This window comes from Triturus cristatus, chromosome 4_2 (assembly GCF_964204655.1).
Source record: "Triturus cristatus chromosome 4_2, aTriCri1.1, whole genome shotgun sequence".
Taxonomy (NCBI): Eukaryota; Metazoa; Chordata; class Amphibia; order Caudata; family Salamandridae; genus Triturus; species Triturus cristatus.
Window position 1 is genome coordinate 341,716,382 of NC_140586.1, and position 18,335 is coordinate 341,734,716.

Sequence of the window (18,335 nt, forward strand, 5' to 3'; positions counted from 1 at the left end):
TGGGCGGAGTGGCAACAGTCGGATAGCTCCCGGCCGTCATGAGCACATGGCCGTCCTGAGCATGGATGTGGTTAAATGTATCCAACCATGCTTGCTGGTTTTGTGCTTTTGTTTATTTGGTGGGTTGAGTGTTAGTAAACTGGAGAGTAATTTCACACACACTGAGCAAGTGTCATCATAGACTCCTTCGCACCATTTCAACACAGGGCACAGAAAAGAGGCTCAGCACTTCAACTAGATAGTCTAAATTGCGGGTGCATCTCATTTCTAATTTAAATTGCACACCTGATTGTGAATTGTTTCGGCCTGTAGGGGAACTGTGTGTCATTGATGGACTAAGTGACTCTAAAAGTGAGAGTATTAAACATTGTCCTTCATCCCCTATTGCAGGCATCACCTTTTCTTCTATCAAAGGCATCTCTGCCCTTTAAGGAAGTAGAGGGTAAGGCAGGGGTCTTCAAACTACGGAGCAGGCCCCCCTAGGGGGCCCTCGGGCAATGCCAGGTGGGGCTCCAGGTTCTGGCCAAAAGATGGGCCATCACTAACGTCTTTTGTCATTTATATCCTAGGTGATAGTATGTGTCAAAAGGGAAGGGATTCCAAATATTCTTTAAAAAACCCAGCCGCACACTGTGGATACTTTTAATAGATACAATAAATGTGAGAACAAAATTCCACTAGGGGGGGGGGGCAGCATTAACAAGTTTGAAGACCACTGGGGTAAGGAGAGGCAACAACAAGGCTATCATTGTATTGCAACTTTGAGGGTATCTCGCTCATGAGCTGCTCAGTCCATAGGTGCACCAGAGTGGGCATAGGACCATGGAATATTAAACCTGATTTAATCTAGTATTTTCACGTTTAGAGTATGGTAGAACATCAGTCCTGCTAACTATCAGGCCTCAGGGGTTAGAGTTACGCATTTTTGACCTGGTGTCCACATCACTGAAGTAAAAAGCATTAGTCACACATATTTGTGCTCCACTGTCTAACAGACATGGATCCTGGTTGGTGCGTGGGGAACAGTGACTTCTGCATTTAGAGTGCTATGAGGCCTCAGCCCGTCATTGAAAAAGCACTACAAATATACAAGTCATTATCTTTAAATTATATTACACACAGGATCAGTGTCACTTGCTGTGTCACACATTTGGCTGTAGAATGTTGCTCGTAAGTACTCTGAAACCATGTAAATGTCACACATTCACAATCTGAAAACGTAGCAGCTATGGAACAAATTATTTCAACGGTCATATTCTTTGAAAAAATGTATACTGGGGCCCCTATAGTGCAACTGCTGAACCAACATTGGTTAGTTGTGGAAGGAGCTTTGTCCCTTCATTCTACAGTGGCCTCTCAGCCTGGGCTGCACAGTTTACATTCGCCAATGCTTACGGTACTATTGTTACATACTTGACTTATGATCCTTTCATGTTAATAATTAATTTCCTGGCTGGTGATTCACACAGCATCTTGCACCCAGAAGTTGGCTTATTGCTATGCAAGTCTTAAAACTGAATAGAAACTAATATACCAGGTAATTAGTAAATATATTTGCTGCAGATGCTGACCACCCCACAAGTTCCTGACAGCCTTTTATTCCCCTCACTAGGGCCATCATCTATGGGATTTTGGCACAGGGCAGCACAGCAAGGCACCTTGCTGCGCTGCCCCACGCCAAAGTGAAAGGGCAGGAGTGCACTGTATTTATGCAATACGGTGCATTCCTCTGCTTTCTCTCTCTGTGACAGCATTTTGGCAGCCTAGCGTCAACGTAAGCACCCTTGCATCATGGTGCAAGGGTGCCTCCATTGCATGCTGGATTGCTAATGTGCAGGGGCACCTTCATGCGCAAAAACAATCCTAAGAAGCGTTGTGCTCTTTCTATGTGTGCTGCAGAATGATAGAGGAAAAACAAGGATAAATTGGTTTTTTTTGTTGCAGTTTTTACAGCGCAAACTCGACCCAAAGGTATTGGAGCGCTTCCCATGAGCCCCATTTAAGTTACACATGGACACATTCAATATATTTTTTTATGAGGCAGGGAGAGATTAAGGGCCATATTTATGGCAAAGTAACGCAATGCAGCACAGCAAGTCACATTGCTCTGCTGTGCTGCGTTACAGGAAAAGGGCAGGAATGCACAATATTTAAAAGTATACGGTGCATTTCTGGCTTTGTCCCTGCACTGGCACCATTTTGGCTGCCTGGCGCCAACGCAGGCAAGGGTGCCTGTGATGCATGCAGGATTGTTTTTCTGCAGGCTGGGGTACCTTTTAGCACAAAAACAATCCTGAGAGACATATTCCTTTTTTATGTATAGTGCAGAATGCAGCACACATAGAAAGAGGAAGTAACAAGGAGAAATAACGATCTTTCTCCTACTTACGCCTCCAATGGGATGGTGTCTCTTTTTGGGGCTTTACTGGGAATGCCTCAAGAACCATGGGAGTTGCGTGGGAACACCCACACAACACCCCCCTGAATGCCTTCCTAGAGCAGAGTAATGCAATGCAGCGGTTTGCTCTGCGTTACGTTTCTCCTGATTTATGAAGCCACTCAGGGCCACGTAAGGTGATCTTGCGTAGATTCATAAATCACATTAGGGGTTTGCATTGTGCTTGCACTACGTTGTGTGGTGCAAGCGCCACACAAACCCTTTCATAAATATGCCCCTAAATTATTTGCCCAGAATTATAGGATGTTGAACGGACACAGGGACTCAAACCTGGTTTCCCAGTTCCAGAGCTGCCAGCTCTGGCCGTTACACCACATCCTTTGCATTTGCAGTGAAACTTACTCCTGCACTTGGAACATCAGTAGTTAATGCAATATGACTAGAGCACACATACCACAATGTCCCACTCACACACCCACACGTTCCTCCTTACAACAACCACAGCCACCACCTCCCTTCCCAGATATCACAATGATGGAAGACATGCTGGTGATGTAGACTATCTCTTGAGTCTTCCACTTCAATTTTCTCTTACCTATCTAACCTCGTGGTAAACGGAGCACAAAATGTGGGAAAAACCAAGTGGACAAATCAATTGATCAGCAAAAATGACAAATCCAGTGGTAAAGCCCCTCGCAAACTAAAATAGAGCCACTTAGTTTTACCAACCACCTTTGAAACACAATGGCATCCTATACACAGGTCTTCTAAATCATCTCAAAGCTACTTCATCCGATAGTGGAAGTGCACCCTCAAAAGGCGCAGCCTTTGAAACATGCTCATCTGATCACCACCATCCATCCTTAACTCTGTTTATCTTGGATCCAGTAATAAAAAACAAAAGACACTACATTCTCAGATTGGGTGTTTAGATTTTGACCACCTCATAATGGGTGGGGATTTCAATATGCCTATGGATTCCGCTTCTGACACCCCTGTGCCCTCCCTGGATGGTAAGCCTAGATCATCTTATGGGACATATGTGCTACACATATGTTACGGGATGCCGGGAGTCTGAAGGGCACCATCACCTTGGGGGTTTACCCACTATTCTGCCCCTTGCAACATATGGTCCTGTCTCGACTACTGTCTTCTCTCCATGACACTTTGCTCCTGCTTAAGTACAGCCCAACATCTACCCTGTACACTCTCAGACCACTTTACCGTGCATGCCACACTTTTGGCATCCTATTTGGGGGTAACAGGGAAGGCCACTGGTGGTTTCCATCACTGGCGCTGCAGGACGCGCTCTTTCACTCTGTGTTACACAAGGCCGTTCTGGAATACTTTCACGTTAAGGAGGGATCTGTGGATTCCCATGCTGTCCTTTGGGAAGCATCTAACACATACATTTGGGGCATCTGCATATCCAAGAACGCTGGTGTGCTGCGGGACTTCCGTAAAAGACTTCTGCAAAGATAGACCTTACCACGCTGGATTCTGTCGCTGCCCAATGCCGTGGGGAACCCCCACCGCATGTCTGTGCTACATTGCTAAGCAAATATCTAGATCTGACAGACAGGGAGGTTCTCTTTTTGGGAAAATATGCCAGAGCTCATAGATAAAGGGAGGGTTAGTGCCCCAGGGCACACTTGTGCGCCTTCTTTGCCCCCCTAGAGGCACTTCCTACATAGCGGAGCTACATGCTGACAGAGGTGGATTGGTTACTTTCAACTTGTGCGCCTTCTTTGCCCCCCCTAGAGGCACTTCCTACATAGCGGAGCCTCATGCTGACAGAGGTGGATTGGTTACTTCCAACTAGGAGATCTTGAAGATGCTCCTTCAATAGTACATCCATCTCTACACCGCCCAGCACTATGCCGTCACCGTGATATGACGGCACAAGCAGCCTATCTGGAGGAAGTGCAATGGTATGGATATTCAGACCACAGTGCCAGTTCCTTGGTGGACCTCTTACTAGTGGTGAAGTGGTTCAAGCCATTTATTCTCAAGATGACTCCAAAGCCCCCGGCCTTGACGGATGGCAAATTTTACAAACATTTCAATTATCTTCGTGCACCTCGATTATTGGCCGTCTTTGAGGCATCCCTCACCTTAGGCGTCCTGCTCCCCTCCCTGTGGGAGGCGGAAATAACCCTACTTCCCAAGCCAGGCAAGGACCCTCTGTACTGGGGCTCTTAACCCCTTGTGTGCCCATGACGAGCTGGACTCGTCATGGGCCGCGGTTGCGCTGTGCCCATGACGAGTCCAGCTCGTCATAAACCCCGCCCGCTAATGTAACGGCCGGCACAGGGCGGGGAAAGGGCGTGGCACACAAGGGGTTAAAGGCCCCTATCACTTCTAAATCCCCACAACAAAATCTTAACTTAGATCATTTCAAACTTCCTCTCACTCCTGATGGAGCATAACATATCCCTAGCGCAATCCGGGTTCGTTCCTCACAGCTCTACGGCTCTGAATCTGTGCGCTGTCTTCTCCGTTCTCAATCAGGTCTCCCCAGATACTCCTGCTGCGATAGCTTTATGAGATGCCGAGAAGGCGCTTGATTCCCTCGAATGGCCGTTTCTCTATGCAGTTCTCAGCAAACTTGGTATACCTTGCAGATTTTCCTCCTTTAGAGATCTCTTTATGCTGGCCCTATGGCTTGCATCAGGTCCAATGGCTCACTTACTGCCCCTTTCCTTCAGGCATGGTGCCCGACAGCGCAACCCCATGTCCCTTAACTTTGTCATAGCCATGGACCCCTAGGTTAGACATCTCCAACTTTGTCTTATGCATTGTGGCCTGTAGTTCAAGCCAGGGCTTTTTCATATTTCCCTCTTTACAGATGATATCCTCCTCTTTATGCGGAATCTGAACGAAAATCTAGCCCTGATTCTACGTGAAGTGATCCTGTTTGTGGGGCCATTCTGGCCTCCAGATTAACTGATCAAAATCAGAAATCTTCCCCCTCACCCCTGCCACAAAGCCAGTGTCCTGCGAGTTTCCACTTCAGTGGTGCGATGGGACAGTAAAATATGTATGAATTTTTCTACACCAAAACAGAGAGCAAGTCATGTGATTAAACTATTGCCCTGCCGTTGATGTGCTGGGCATGGCGGAAGCTACAGTGAGCGCTGGGGCGCACCCTACTTTACTCTCCAGCCTTGTCACTTTTAGATAATCCCTCACTCCCCATCACGTGTGAAGCACTAGTCAAAGACACGAAGTATGGCATGTATTGTGGACATCTTCACAGATGATCATGCCTTGATGCATTCTACAGACACTCACTTCTGTCACGCCCATCGCAATGGACCATTTTACCCTCCATCACATACACAGTGCATTAAGAGCCAACATACTGACGTACCTGTTAGTGCCTGATGAATTGTATCCACTACACTGAATCATAGATGTTTCTGACTGGAGATGACTAGCTTCCAAATTGTATCATGCTAGTATAATGTTATTACCGGCCCGGGGCTAAAAGCTCAGAGCCCGCTGAGTGAAGCTCCTGGGCGGCCCCTGAGGAACAAGGCCTGTTCTTCACAAACCTGATTGGTTTCATCCAATCATCGCCATAAACGTATTCACTTAAAATGTTTGCTGTGAGCCTACATTACCCCCACCGACCAACATAAATATGACCACACAATCTCCCAAATGTCCCAAATGCCACATTATTGGTGATGACTTTTTGCACATGCCGTGGACATGCAGGCATATTGCGCACTTCTGACGCAGGATTTTCTCCCATCTGACACACATATTTGAACCTGACCTGGACCCATACCCGCTCCTCGCCCTCTTGGGTTAGGCGCTGAAGCTCCCAAAGAGCATTTGGCGATTCGCTGCCATGGCCCTGGGCCTTGGCAGGCATGACATAGCTTTACACCAGGGTACGCACCACCCACCCACAGTTCATAATTGGCTCACCAGCATGACGTATTGCCACACTGCTAGCGAGCTGTATGCTTCTCTTCAACCCCCACCTCCAAACCGAAATATATCTGGCAACCCGTGCGACTACCTGCTTTGATCCACAGAGCTCTGACAGGGACCTCGCAACCCCCACACCGGAGACTCTCCATCTTCACCAACCAGCTGATTCTCCACGCCACACCCTCCTACTCTCTGTACCGACCCTACGTAGAGTACATATATGCACTCGGTGTTCCCTCCTCCTCAGGAGTGTCCTCCACCCCCTTTAATTATTCTTTGCTTTCCCCTGGTATTCCCTGACTGGCATGTGGCCCTGCTTGTTTGTACTCCTGTATTTCGATTGCTTGGACTCCACGACCTCTTATGCTACTACACACCAAACAGCTCGACTTTTGGTTTTTCTTCTTGTTTATTGTTATTTTTGATAGTTGGTATTGTTTATTGGGTGTACATTGATTGTCGACTATTTGAAATCAAACACTATGCTCATATTTCGTTGTGATATCAGTCGTCTCTTCTATCCTATTCCATCAGTCCACACACACTTGGTATGCAGCAGACACATTATCGTTTATCTTAAAATGTTGTCTAAACATGAACATGCATACCTTAAGATCAGGCCCGGCTCCAGGAATTTTTATTTGGGTGGGCCAAGGGTGCATTTGGGTGGGCCACTGTGGGCTCGATTTGTCGTATATACGTCTAGGCAGGCCTGCTCTGGGCCGTCCTTTATCGCTTCTTAGCCTTACAAGGCCCAGTAAAACGCACTCTATTCCAAATCTCTTTCCAAATATTATCACTCTCAAAAAGTGTTTTTTCCATGTAATGTTCCTTTGATGGGAAGAGGAGGTGTCTGAGGTGGGAGTATTAGGCAAGTGACACTTCTCGGGCTCCCTCTGTGTGAGTCTTCAGGGAGAATCCCTCTTCATTACTACCTCCACCTGACCCCGGACTCTGCAACGCACTCCCTTACAGGCTTGATTATCCACTACTCCTCTCCAGTGCACCTTATCTCACAGCTGACCTTGGGCCCCAGCCCCATATCAGGCACCATCGGGCTCCACTTTCATTTTTCCCGGTAAAAACATTAGTAAAATCACCTTCAAACTTAAAACATTTAATATAGCGGTAAATATAATTAGCACGCACTTTAAAGTATGTTGCACAGTAGCCCTTATGACCCGACTGCTAATTAAATAAAGAAAAACAGAAAGGCCATGACGGGGCTGGCTTCAGCGCTGATGCGAAATACTTTTTTGGCGCCGCACCAATAACCTCTTTCTCCGTAAATAACCTTTACTACCACCTTCCAACAGTGCCCCTCATCCCTCCATGCCCCCCCCATTGACCTCCTCCTCGGATTCCCTCACTGCCACCCTCCACTAGTGCCCCTCATCTCTCTGTAGCACATCCCCCCCATGACCTCCTCCTCAGACTCCCTTACTGCTACACGCCACAAGTGCCCCTCATCTCTCCCTAGCTACCCCTTCACCCCATGACCTCTTCCTCGGATTCCCTCACTACCCCCCTCCAGCAGTGCCCCTCATCTCTCCCTAGCTCCCCCCTCCACCCCATGATCTCTTCCTCGGATTCCCTCACTGCCACCCTTCAACAGTGCCCCTCATCGCTCCATAGCCCCTCCCCCTATTGACCTCCTCCTCAAATTGCCTCACTGCCACCCTCCAACAGTGCCCCTCATCTTTACGTAGCCCCTCTCATATGCATTTCATTTGTTGTACAGCGCTACTCATATCAGTGTAGTGTGTGTCAGTACTTTACACCACGCACACATTATACAGAGACAATGAGTCATACAAGTATGTAAATCAGTCTACAGGGAATGTCACATAAGCCAATGAGGATTACAAGGTGTATGAATCACGTCATCCATACTGGTGGGCAGTATATTTTAAGAGGGTTTGGTGTAGGGAAACACAACCTTAGGATTTAAAGAGTATTCCATGGGGGTCAGCTTTACAGCTTTACGGATAAAAATGTATATCTACCCAAACATACTAATTTTAGCAATATTAGAATAATGAAGGACTGGGGAAGTTCTAACTATATCACAAAAAAAGAAAGCGAAGTTCTAACTATACCATTCAGGTTTGCATGCAGCTCTTTGATGACAGTGCATTGGTCACTGTCCTATGTTAGCATTGTAACTTCTGAACTGCAAGTAGCACAAGGATCTCTGTGACAAAGGCAGTAACCCACTGAGCTATCCACATAAAATACAGTTCATCTGCATTTAAAAACTACTAACAGACAAATGATTGCTCTCCAGCAGGATCATTTATCACCAGCGTTATCTGGGCATTTTGTATTGTCTTATTGTTGTCCTGCATCGGCCATGATGAAAGTATGTGTGCTGCTGGTCCTGTACAGATTTTAAAAAGAAAACCAAATAGTAACACATTCTCTTACCTACTCCTTTAGTCAAACTTTGTGTCAGCCTGATGTGATAAGCAGCTGCAGGGCTCAGGAAAGGTGATAGGAATAAACAAACTTATTTTCTCCTGCGCTGCATAATAAAAGAAATATCCACGCAGCAGAACATTGTCGCCTTTTTGGAGATGAAGGGTTGATAAAATAAACAAAGCCTCGTTAACATGTAAACGGTCTTTTAACCCCTTCGCTGCGGTGGGAATTCTGCCGCAGCGCTGGGGGGTGCGGGGGGGCAGCGCGGTGGCGCTGTGCTCATGACGGAGCCACTCCGTCATGAGCCATGGTTGAGCTGTGCTCATGACGGAGCGGTTCCGTCATGACTCCGCCTAGTTGCATTGTCCCCCTGCACAGGCGGGGAAACAGCGCCGCGTAGGCGGAGCGGCCGCCAACGGCCGTGACATGACGGAACCGCTCCGTCATGAGCACACGGCAACCGTGGCTCATGACGGAGCGGCTCCGTCATGAGCGGGGAAGGGGTTAAAGACCTGTGAAGTACCCGGGTGCGGCGGCGATAATCTCTAAAACTGTCGGTGTGCGCACGCGCCAGGGAAGCTGTCTCGACCCGGGCTGACACACACGACGTGTGCTTTGCGCGTCTGCCTTCAAGCCCTCACTGCGAGGGCCAAGGCTCCTGTTTGGGTGGGCCAGGCTCATGTTTGGTGGGCCTGGCCCATCCGGCCTACCCCTAGAACCGGGCCTGCTTAAGATTGTGAGAACTGCTTTGCTATACTGTGTACACCTGTGCATTGCTGTTTGTCAACACCTAATAAAAAGGTAATAGGGAAAAAAAACAAAAGAAAATGGCTCCTGTGTCACTACTTAGGCGCAAGCGTACATGGTGACGAGTGCACTCACGTACATCGCCATGCATGTGCACGCACATAGAATTACATGGCTGCCAGTTGAAGCCGAGTCACCATTCCTTTTTCTGTCTTTTTTCCCATGGCTGCTGAGCATATGGAATTTTTCTTCCTGCATCAACAAAAAGCATTGGCAAAGGCAATAGGTAAAAAAGGCAAAAGCTATTGGCTTGCCAATGCATGTATACATTGTAGTAGAATGACCTGCGCCCAAAGGATAGTTTAGGAGATAGACTATTCACCTCTTGAACAAATCAGGGATTAGCAGGTCACGGCTCTTTACCTAGACTTCCGACTCAACCAGCAATGTCTCATGCTTATCTAGCTCCTGGATACCCTACCAGGTGAGATGTGTTGCTCTACAAGTAGTCATAACATACAATAAAGAGTTTGAATTCTGGCAAGCTTGAAACTGCCTTCCATCCTCCTGAGCGTATGCAAACTGAACACATTAATTGGATAACAGTATTAAGTGCTCCCTCTCTTGGAAATAGTAGAAATGTGAAGTGGTATATAAAGAGCAGCTGGTATTGCTAGCACATGTATATTCACAGCCATAGATACAGCTGTTGTGCATGTAAGACAGTGGTGTAACCAGTGTGACATGGACACTAGTGCAAGGAAGGAAATGGGTCCCCGGGACACTGTTTGAACTTTAAAATACAACAATAATCTAAGTTCAGTAGGCCCCTCGGGCCTCTTGACGCCGATTCCACTGCAACTGCTGCACCAATGGAAGTACACCCCTGAACCCCTACGTCCAATGAGAACAGACTTTTAGTACTATAATTATTGCAATGCTGTGAGACTGAACCACATCAAAGGCTCATTTAGCTTCTTTCGATGATCAACTTGTGCTCTTACCGGACTCCCCCACTGACAGCAAAGACATGAGGACCAGCCCCAGCAGCAACATCCTGCAGAAGAAAAGAAGAGTATCCATCAGGAGACAGAAGAACAGAAGAGTATCCATCAGGAGAAAGAAGAACTGAAGAGTATCCATCGGGAGACAGAAGAACTGAAGAGTATCCATCGGGAGACAGAAGAACTGAAGAGTATCCATCGGGAGACAGAAGAACAGAAGAGTATTCATCGGGAGACAGAAGAACTGAAGAGTATCCATCAGAAGACAGAAGAACAGAAGAGTATCCATCAGGAGACAGAAGAACTGAAGAGTATCCATCAGGAGACAGAAGAACTGAAGAGTATCCATCAGGAGACAGAAGAACTGAAGAGTATCCATCAAGAGAGAGAAGAACAGAGTAGTATCCATCGGGAGACAGAAGAACAGAAGAATATCCATCAGGAGATCAATGTGCCTATATTATTCCTACTGCCCCAGGAATACTTTGCTCGACCTTGGAAAACTTGGAGAAGATTGAAAGTGAGAAGGAAACATGATATTTAGATTGTGCAACTTTGGTTCTTATCTCTGAACATGTCATCGGGTTTCTAGAGCCTTTTTTAAGAACTGTAATAGGAAAGTAAAGAGATTATAATGCCAGGCAATGACAGTACAATTTTACAAACTGTAAGCCATACAATTCTCAAAACAACACCAGGAGTTCAGATTACTGCAGTATTTCTTGGGCATTGCTTCCATAATAACAAAGTATAGTAAAAGGAACATTAAAGGGGAGCAGGGTCATAGCAAATAATTCTGAATATCTTTCAATTGGAAGCATTTATGAATCTTACAAGTATTTTCTAACATTGGGCCAGTAAGTCTTTTTCTCAGTTTTCTGGTGCAAATATTTGGTCCTGTCTTTATCTCTATAACAGCAGCACCATCAGGAATCCTCCGTTCTCCTGTATTAGGTCTCTCTGCCCAAGTTTCTTCCACTTATTACCCATATGCAAACTTTGAGTCATTGCATAATACTACACTCCCCATCATCCCTGTCAGAGCTCATACATATTTGTTCTATGCCTTGCCCATCTTGCATTTTCATGAAGTGAGGTGCTTTGTAGGCAACCTGTCTATTTACTGACAAAACTTGTGTTGTGTTGTGTTGTAACACTACTTGCTTCATCACCCCAGTTAGTTCATGTAAACAAAGGTTGAAAAGAGACATTCCATGTGTTGAGGAACACCGTGGATTAGAACACACAATCAAAAGTCCAAACTTAGAAATGGACTACAAGGCCAATCACCTGCCTTTAACCTTACGGAAAACAGGAAATTGCATTGAAGAGCTGTTGACATCAGTGACAATATCAGAGAAAATATGCATCCGCATGTAAACCTCTGATGATAACATTTTAATAAGTGATCCGTGTTGCATTATGTTGGCAACGATCCCATAAACACTATTCCTATGTGATCAGCATTATTTCCAGTGCAAGGAGGATTCTAAATTTCCTTCAAAAGTTAAAGCCTGCAGTTACAAATGTATATATCGCTTTAAGGCATTCATGGTTTGGATGATTGACCCTGAGTAATCTATAGCAGGGGAACAGCATAATAATAACTCATATTGATTGTACTTGGAAGAGGAGCCGAGTATTTATAACCCATGTCCTGGATGGGTTGGACTCAAGAGAGGAGAGCCAGAAAACTACTGGTATATTGAAACCGCATTTTGAGGCATATAGACGAGAAGAAGCAGATGGCCTGATATCCTTATCTATAAAGAAACTTTGTAGATGTCTACAGATGGCCACTCAGATCAGTGTTTTTTATATATATATTGCTTTTTTTTAGACATTCGAGATTTGTTATGCACGTGGTATGGTTGTTTTTCATTTTGTTTGATTTCTTTGTAAAGAGTATGCAGTTTTACGTGGTGTTTTTTTTTGCGTGTAATTTTTAAGTAGACCCTAGAACGCACATGCACTGTCTGCACGACCCGCTGTAATCACTTACACAACATTATTCCCACCTGCTGCTTGCCATAGGTTCCCTCCAGTACCCCTCTTAATTGCTGCATCCTGACTTGTTTTGGCAGCCGATAGCTCACTTCCGTTCAAAGCAGAGGAGCACCGGCCAATCACAGTCTCCTTATGGTTTCATTCTTTATCTATTTTATTGGAGAACTCTGTTTTGGGGATATTGTGGCTTTCTGCCCATCGCTGCTTGTTATTCTTAGCTCTACCGAGATCAAATGTCAAAATGCTGCCACGCTGCTTATTATTAGCTTGATCGAGATCAAACACCAAAATGCTGCAACGACATCCATTTTTCGTGGCAACAGGAATATGAATGACCAGAAAAAGGACAGATTGCTGAAAATGCCGATCATGACCATAGCAAGTATAAACGTTCTTGGAGAGTTCAGATACTGTGGTAATATTAAGGGATATAAGGCAAAATGGGTGTGTCTTTTGCATGTGTGTCAGTGCCATACATTTAATAATTGGTCACAATTTTACTATATAAACAAAGGGGAGGGAGAGAGGTGAGGTACAAGGTGGACTCAGCCTCCTATTATACGTACATAAACAAAAAGAGTCCATTTATGACTGTCCTATCAATGGGGTAGTAAGTTTTTCAGAGAAAACAATCTGTTTTCTTAAAATAAACCTCACCCACCAAAGTGACCCATGGTGGCATGCTTCATCATAGGTGTCTTCCCGCCCGCTGCAGGACGGGTTGTGCTGGGACCGACAAAGACGTGGGAGCACTTTGCTGGGTGTTGACTATGAGAGGATGGGAGTGGAAGGATCAAGAAAATAAGTGTTATTAAAAAGTACCTGGTTAATTGGAAGATAATGTTTATTAAGTCCTTTAGCAGGAACTACAAAAAACGGGGGGTGGAGAGTTACACTATGATGGGTGTTTGATCCCAATTACCACTCGTAGTGTGACTTGATTAGACTAGTTGAAGATTCAATAGAAAATGTCACTACATTGATGAAATGCTAAATTCATGCATTTACTGTACCTACTAGGTATGTTGATTCAGTTAAGACATAATTGTTCACTTGTTAAGGGCCCATGAGCACTGCATGGGAAGGAAGGGGTGCTTGTAGTCAAACGGTTGTCAAAGCAATGCCCTTGCTTGGCATAATCAGCCTTACCCGTGGCTTCGAAGTTCAGACACTGTGGTAAAGTTAAGGGATATAAGGTAAAGTTTGTGTGTCTTATGCATGTGTGCCAGTGCCACACATTTAATAATTGGTCACAATTTTACAATGCAAAATAGAAAATGCATTGGAAACAACAGTGGAGATGAAAATACGCCTACCGTCTAAGGCCATGTGCAATAGATGCTCAGCCCCTTCTCATCTAACTTACGGTATTCAAAAATGTAAAGCAAAAAAGCAGTGAAGCCAGTGTTGCTTTATATGTAAGTGGGCATCTCAAGGCCCAACCTTATTCAGATCTCTCCATGGCCAATTTTATTGACTGCGTAGAGGAAAAAAAGGTAAAAAGCTCTTAACCCCACGCTCTTTGGCATCGGCAGACTTGCGGATGACAAGTGATACATATGCAAACTCAACCTTTCTGGCCAGTTCGTTAAAAAGATGAACTGCAGAACAGCTGAGGTGGAAGATTTTATACTCACAACCACATTGTCAATGGGCAGGAAGGTTTGTTTTCTTCCCTTGTTTTCTTAAGCTCGTCTGCCGCAAAACATATACCAGGAAATGAACTTGGATAATGACTTTGAGCTTTTTGTTAGACCTGGCACCATTGGCGTGGGTCTCCCTTCCATTTTTTCACTGTTGCCTCCTATGTTTTTGCTATGTTTTTGCTGGTCTAGATGCTTTGGGCACTTTGCCACTGCTATTCAGTGCCAAAGTGCTCCCTATTGTAAAGTGTTGTATTGGATTAGTGACTCTATGATTGGCTGCTTTGATTTACTTGTCAGACCCTAGTACAGTGCACCATGTGTGCCCAGGTCATGTAAATCAAATGCTCATGGTGGGCTTGCAGCACTGGTTGTGCCATCCACAGAAGCAGCATGTAAAATATGGCTCAGGCCTGCCATTGCAGAGCCTGTGTGCAGTCTGGGATTGCCATGTCGACTTGGCAAGTGCACACACTTGCCAGTCCCTAAACCTTCCCTTTTCTACATATTAGTCACCCCTAAGGGAGACCCAAGGGCAGTGTGCATTGTATGTAAAAGGTAGGACATGCCCTGATGTGTGTGGCATATCCTGATAGTGAATTACAACCAATTTCGTTTTTCACTATTGTAAGGCTATATGTGTCCTTAGGCCAGAATTGGCAGTTTGATTATAACATCTTATAATCCTAACTGACCCTAGGAACAAGATAGCAAAATAAAGTTTAGTATCCCTGAACTCAGAATTTTAAAATACATCTTTTAGTGTGGGTGATTTTTACATTCTGTGTTTGAAAATACCACTTTTAGAAAGTAGTTATTTTCTTGCCTAACCATCCAGCATGCCTCTGCTAGGTTTGTGTATTCCATGTCTGGTTTGTGAGTGACAGAGTGCTGGAGAGGGCTTTAGCTCCAGCAGTATGATGGGGCAGGGCTGGGCTGAATAGGACCTGCATTGAATAGAGAGTAGGGGGGGGGGGAGATTTCCTTTCACTGACCTGAGCCTTTCATGGAATATAGAGTAGGGGGATGAGTTTTCCTTTCAGCTACCTGGGCCAGGTCTGCTTTCAACAATGCTGTCTCCACCTCCTGCCAGGAAGCTGCACCAGGGAGGACAGAACTGGTTTTGGATGAGCACAGACACTCTCTACCTTCAGAGAATAAAGGATTTTGCAGTATAAATATTGGGGCCCAGACCCCAGGGCTTGAAGCTGAGCTTGCCTCCTGTTCTGAAGTCTCAGGGACACAAAGACTTCACCACCAGCTCCCGTGAATTTCCTTGCTGGGAATTCTACCTGCAGTGAGGTGGCTGCTGTTGTTTTAGGCCCTCTGCAGACTGCGTGTCACTGGGAGTGTGACACAATGAGGAAGAAGTGTGTCGCCGCCGCAGCTGTTGCCGTTACATTGCCGAAGAAGTGTGTCACCGCCACAGCTGTTCGCCATCGCATCATCGACTAAGCATGTCGAATTACCGGAGAAGCGTGTCGCAGGGCCTGTCGCAACTCAAGAGTCTACCGAGTCGCCGCACGTCACGCATCGCCTCAAAGACGCCATTTTGTCACATCCTATCGAGGCACCATCTTGTTGCATCGTAACCGGAACGCAGTAAGAACCCGACGCATACCATCCTCTCCGGTAAGGAACCAACGCATCACCTCCCCTGCGCTGCAGTGAGGAACCGACGCATCACCTCCCCCGAAGCAAGGAATCGACGCATCACCTTCCCTGCGACCCTTTTGTATGTATTGTGTGACGCATCCAAGATACTTTGAGAGTAGTGTTACTTTTACCATCTACATTAAACTAAGCTATTTCTACCATCTAAAAGTCATATTTTTATTACAATACTGTGGACTTTTGTCGTTTGGTCTTGTGTTGAGTCTAGATAAAGATTACTTATTTTTCTAAACTGGTGTGGTGTCCATTTGTAGTGTTCTCACTGTATTACTGTATGTGTTCACAAATGCTTTACACACTATCTCTGAGATAAGCCTGCCTGCTCGTGCCAAGCTACCAAGGGGGTGAGCAGGGGTTATTTTAGGAGTGTAGCCCCCCTTACCCTGACTAGATGCAAGGGCCCCTACTTGGTCAAAGGTACCTACCTCTGCCAGCTAGAGACCCCCTTTTCTAACACATTTCTACTGTAGGAATGAGGGCACCCTAGAGTTTTTCCAGTTTGGTCTTGTTTTCTCTAGCCTCCATGCAAGGAGAATTGGAAGGAACCTATTGCTTGCTGCTGAGTTTTGCACTATGACTTCTAGACTCTCACAGCAGCCACATACATTTTAAAAGAGCAGTCACAAGTTGCAGATGGCTGAATTCATATCCCTGGCACTAGCAGGTTGCAGAGATGGGAGTGCAGAGATGGAGACAGGAACCCTGAGTCCAATATACACTCTTGTGATTGTGTCTCAGAGCACATCTATTTACGTTCTTCACCTTCATCGTCTGCCAGCATACTTCTGCTGCTTCAGTGAACATTGCTGCTGATCCACAACTGTTAGCCAGTAAGTCATGTGAATAGCCATGCACCTGTTACCACAGCATTGCTCAGTGTTCATGACAGCCTTGTCTCACCCCTAAAATTCTCCTTTATGGTGAGCACTACATCTGCTCAAGCAATTTGTAAGTATAATTGCTGCGGGCCCTATTACCAAGGGTAAACTTAGAAGTTTGATCTAAACTTATGCCAAACGTCTAAGTTTATGACTTTAGGAATTCACAAGGGGCATTTGCAAGTAGTATCTTTAGGTCCGCACTCGAGCAGATCTACGGCCCAAGTGTGCCCGTAAAGATACTACTTAGACCTTAGATACTACTTAGACCAAACATCCAAGTTTACTTTTGCGATTCGGGCCCAGTATTTTTTCAAATGACGCAAAGGGGGCTAATTGTAGATTCCTCCCTGCCACCTTTCACAAGATCCCACAAATGTAAAATGTGTGAGTCTTCGCAAATATATCAGAGGCACACGCTTAAGTTAGAAACAATGCAGTTTTGAGAAAAATAGCCTGTGACTCATAGCTTGTTATCTGTGTGACGCTGATACCAGCTGAGAAAACCATTTTCTTTTTATAAGAGAGGGTTTATGGAGTCTATTGCGTTTGCAGAAAAATTGAAGCCCATTGATATTCTAAAGGGATGAACTACATACTGTGAGAAGTAACAACAGACGTGTATCTGTTTTTTTTCAAGATAATTGGTGTTTTGTTAACATTTTGCTTCTACCAGCCCGCCATTTCTGTCATGTTTTTATTAGTAAAAAATGTCTTTAGTTTCTTTCAGTTTTTAGCTCAGTGACTCCTTTAACTTAACATTCAGATCATTTTCTGGCTAGTGCCTCGGCCTCTGGTGATAGATAAAACAGTAGTTTCAAGCTGCAAGTTAAAATCTGTTCAGCTTTTTACTCTCGCTGTAGGAGTAAGTGCAACTGTGTTTTGTCAGTGTTTATTTTTGTGTAATTTTGCCATGCCGGATTTTCGTTCTTTGTGCGTAAGAAATGTCAAGGAAGAGTGATGTTCAAACAATATTTTAACAGTTCGTTCCTGCTAAACAAAGTGTTCTATAAGATGGTGTATAAATACACATGCTCCGCCAAGATCAGGCGTAGGGAAACAAAAGGTGAAGGGTGGAATGCTTGAATTGATCTCAGCCAGTGGTAAATACTCGAGCCACTTTCCAATCCATACTTAAATCCCCAACATTGCATTTTTGACTGCAACCAGCGTCTGTCAATCAGACTTTGTTCTGCTCCAATAAAAACTGTCCAGCTCAAACTCCCAACCTTCAGATGGGAAATACAAGGACCCTCAGAACAGTTTTTGCCTGCGTGCGCAGTGAGGTGCATTTTGAGAGGAATGGCACGGTAAGCATGTGACCCACACCTACAGTAATACCCAACAAGACCGCTACAGCAAAATTCACCCAAAATACATCTACACCGTGCAGTCACACAACTAAATAAAACCTCAAACCCCGTATGTATGGAGCAGGATGTAATACACAACATAGGGGCATATTATCAAGAAACGGCATTAAAATTATCACCGCTTTAGCAGCAGAAAACTGCCACTAAAGCGGCGATAATGGGCTTGATAATATGCCCTTGAGAATGGCCACCATGTTCTGGTGTCAACATGGGCTTCTATGGGAATTCTCTGCGGCATATTATCA

At 45.2% G+C, this 18,335-nt stretch overlaps 1 protein-coding gene across 1 annotated transcript in view; it reads right to left on the minus strand.

The window, feature by feature from the left end:
• Nucleotides 1-18,335, minus strand: part of LOC146833841 (uncharacterized) — a 750,859-nt gene that overhangs the window by 345,794 nt on the left and 386,730 nt on the right. Inside the window, exon 24 of the mRNA XM_085599920.1 lies at nt 10,516-10,568. Within this exon, the coding sequence (XP_085456046.1) occupies nt 10,516-10,568 (53 nt within the window). The remainder of the gene's footprint in view (nt 1-10,515; nt 10,569-18,335) is intronic.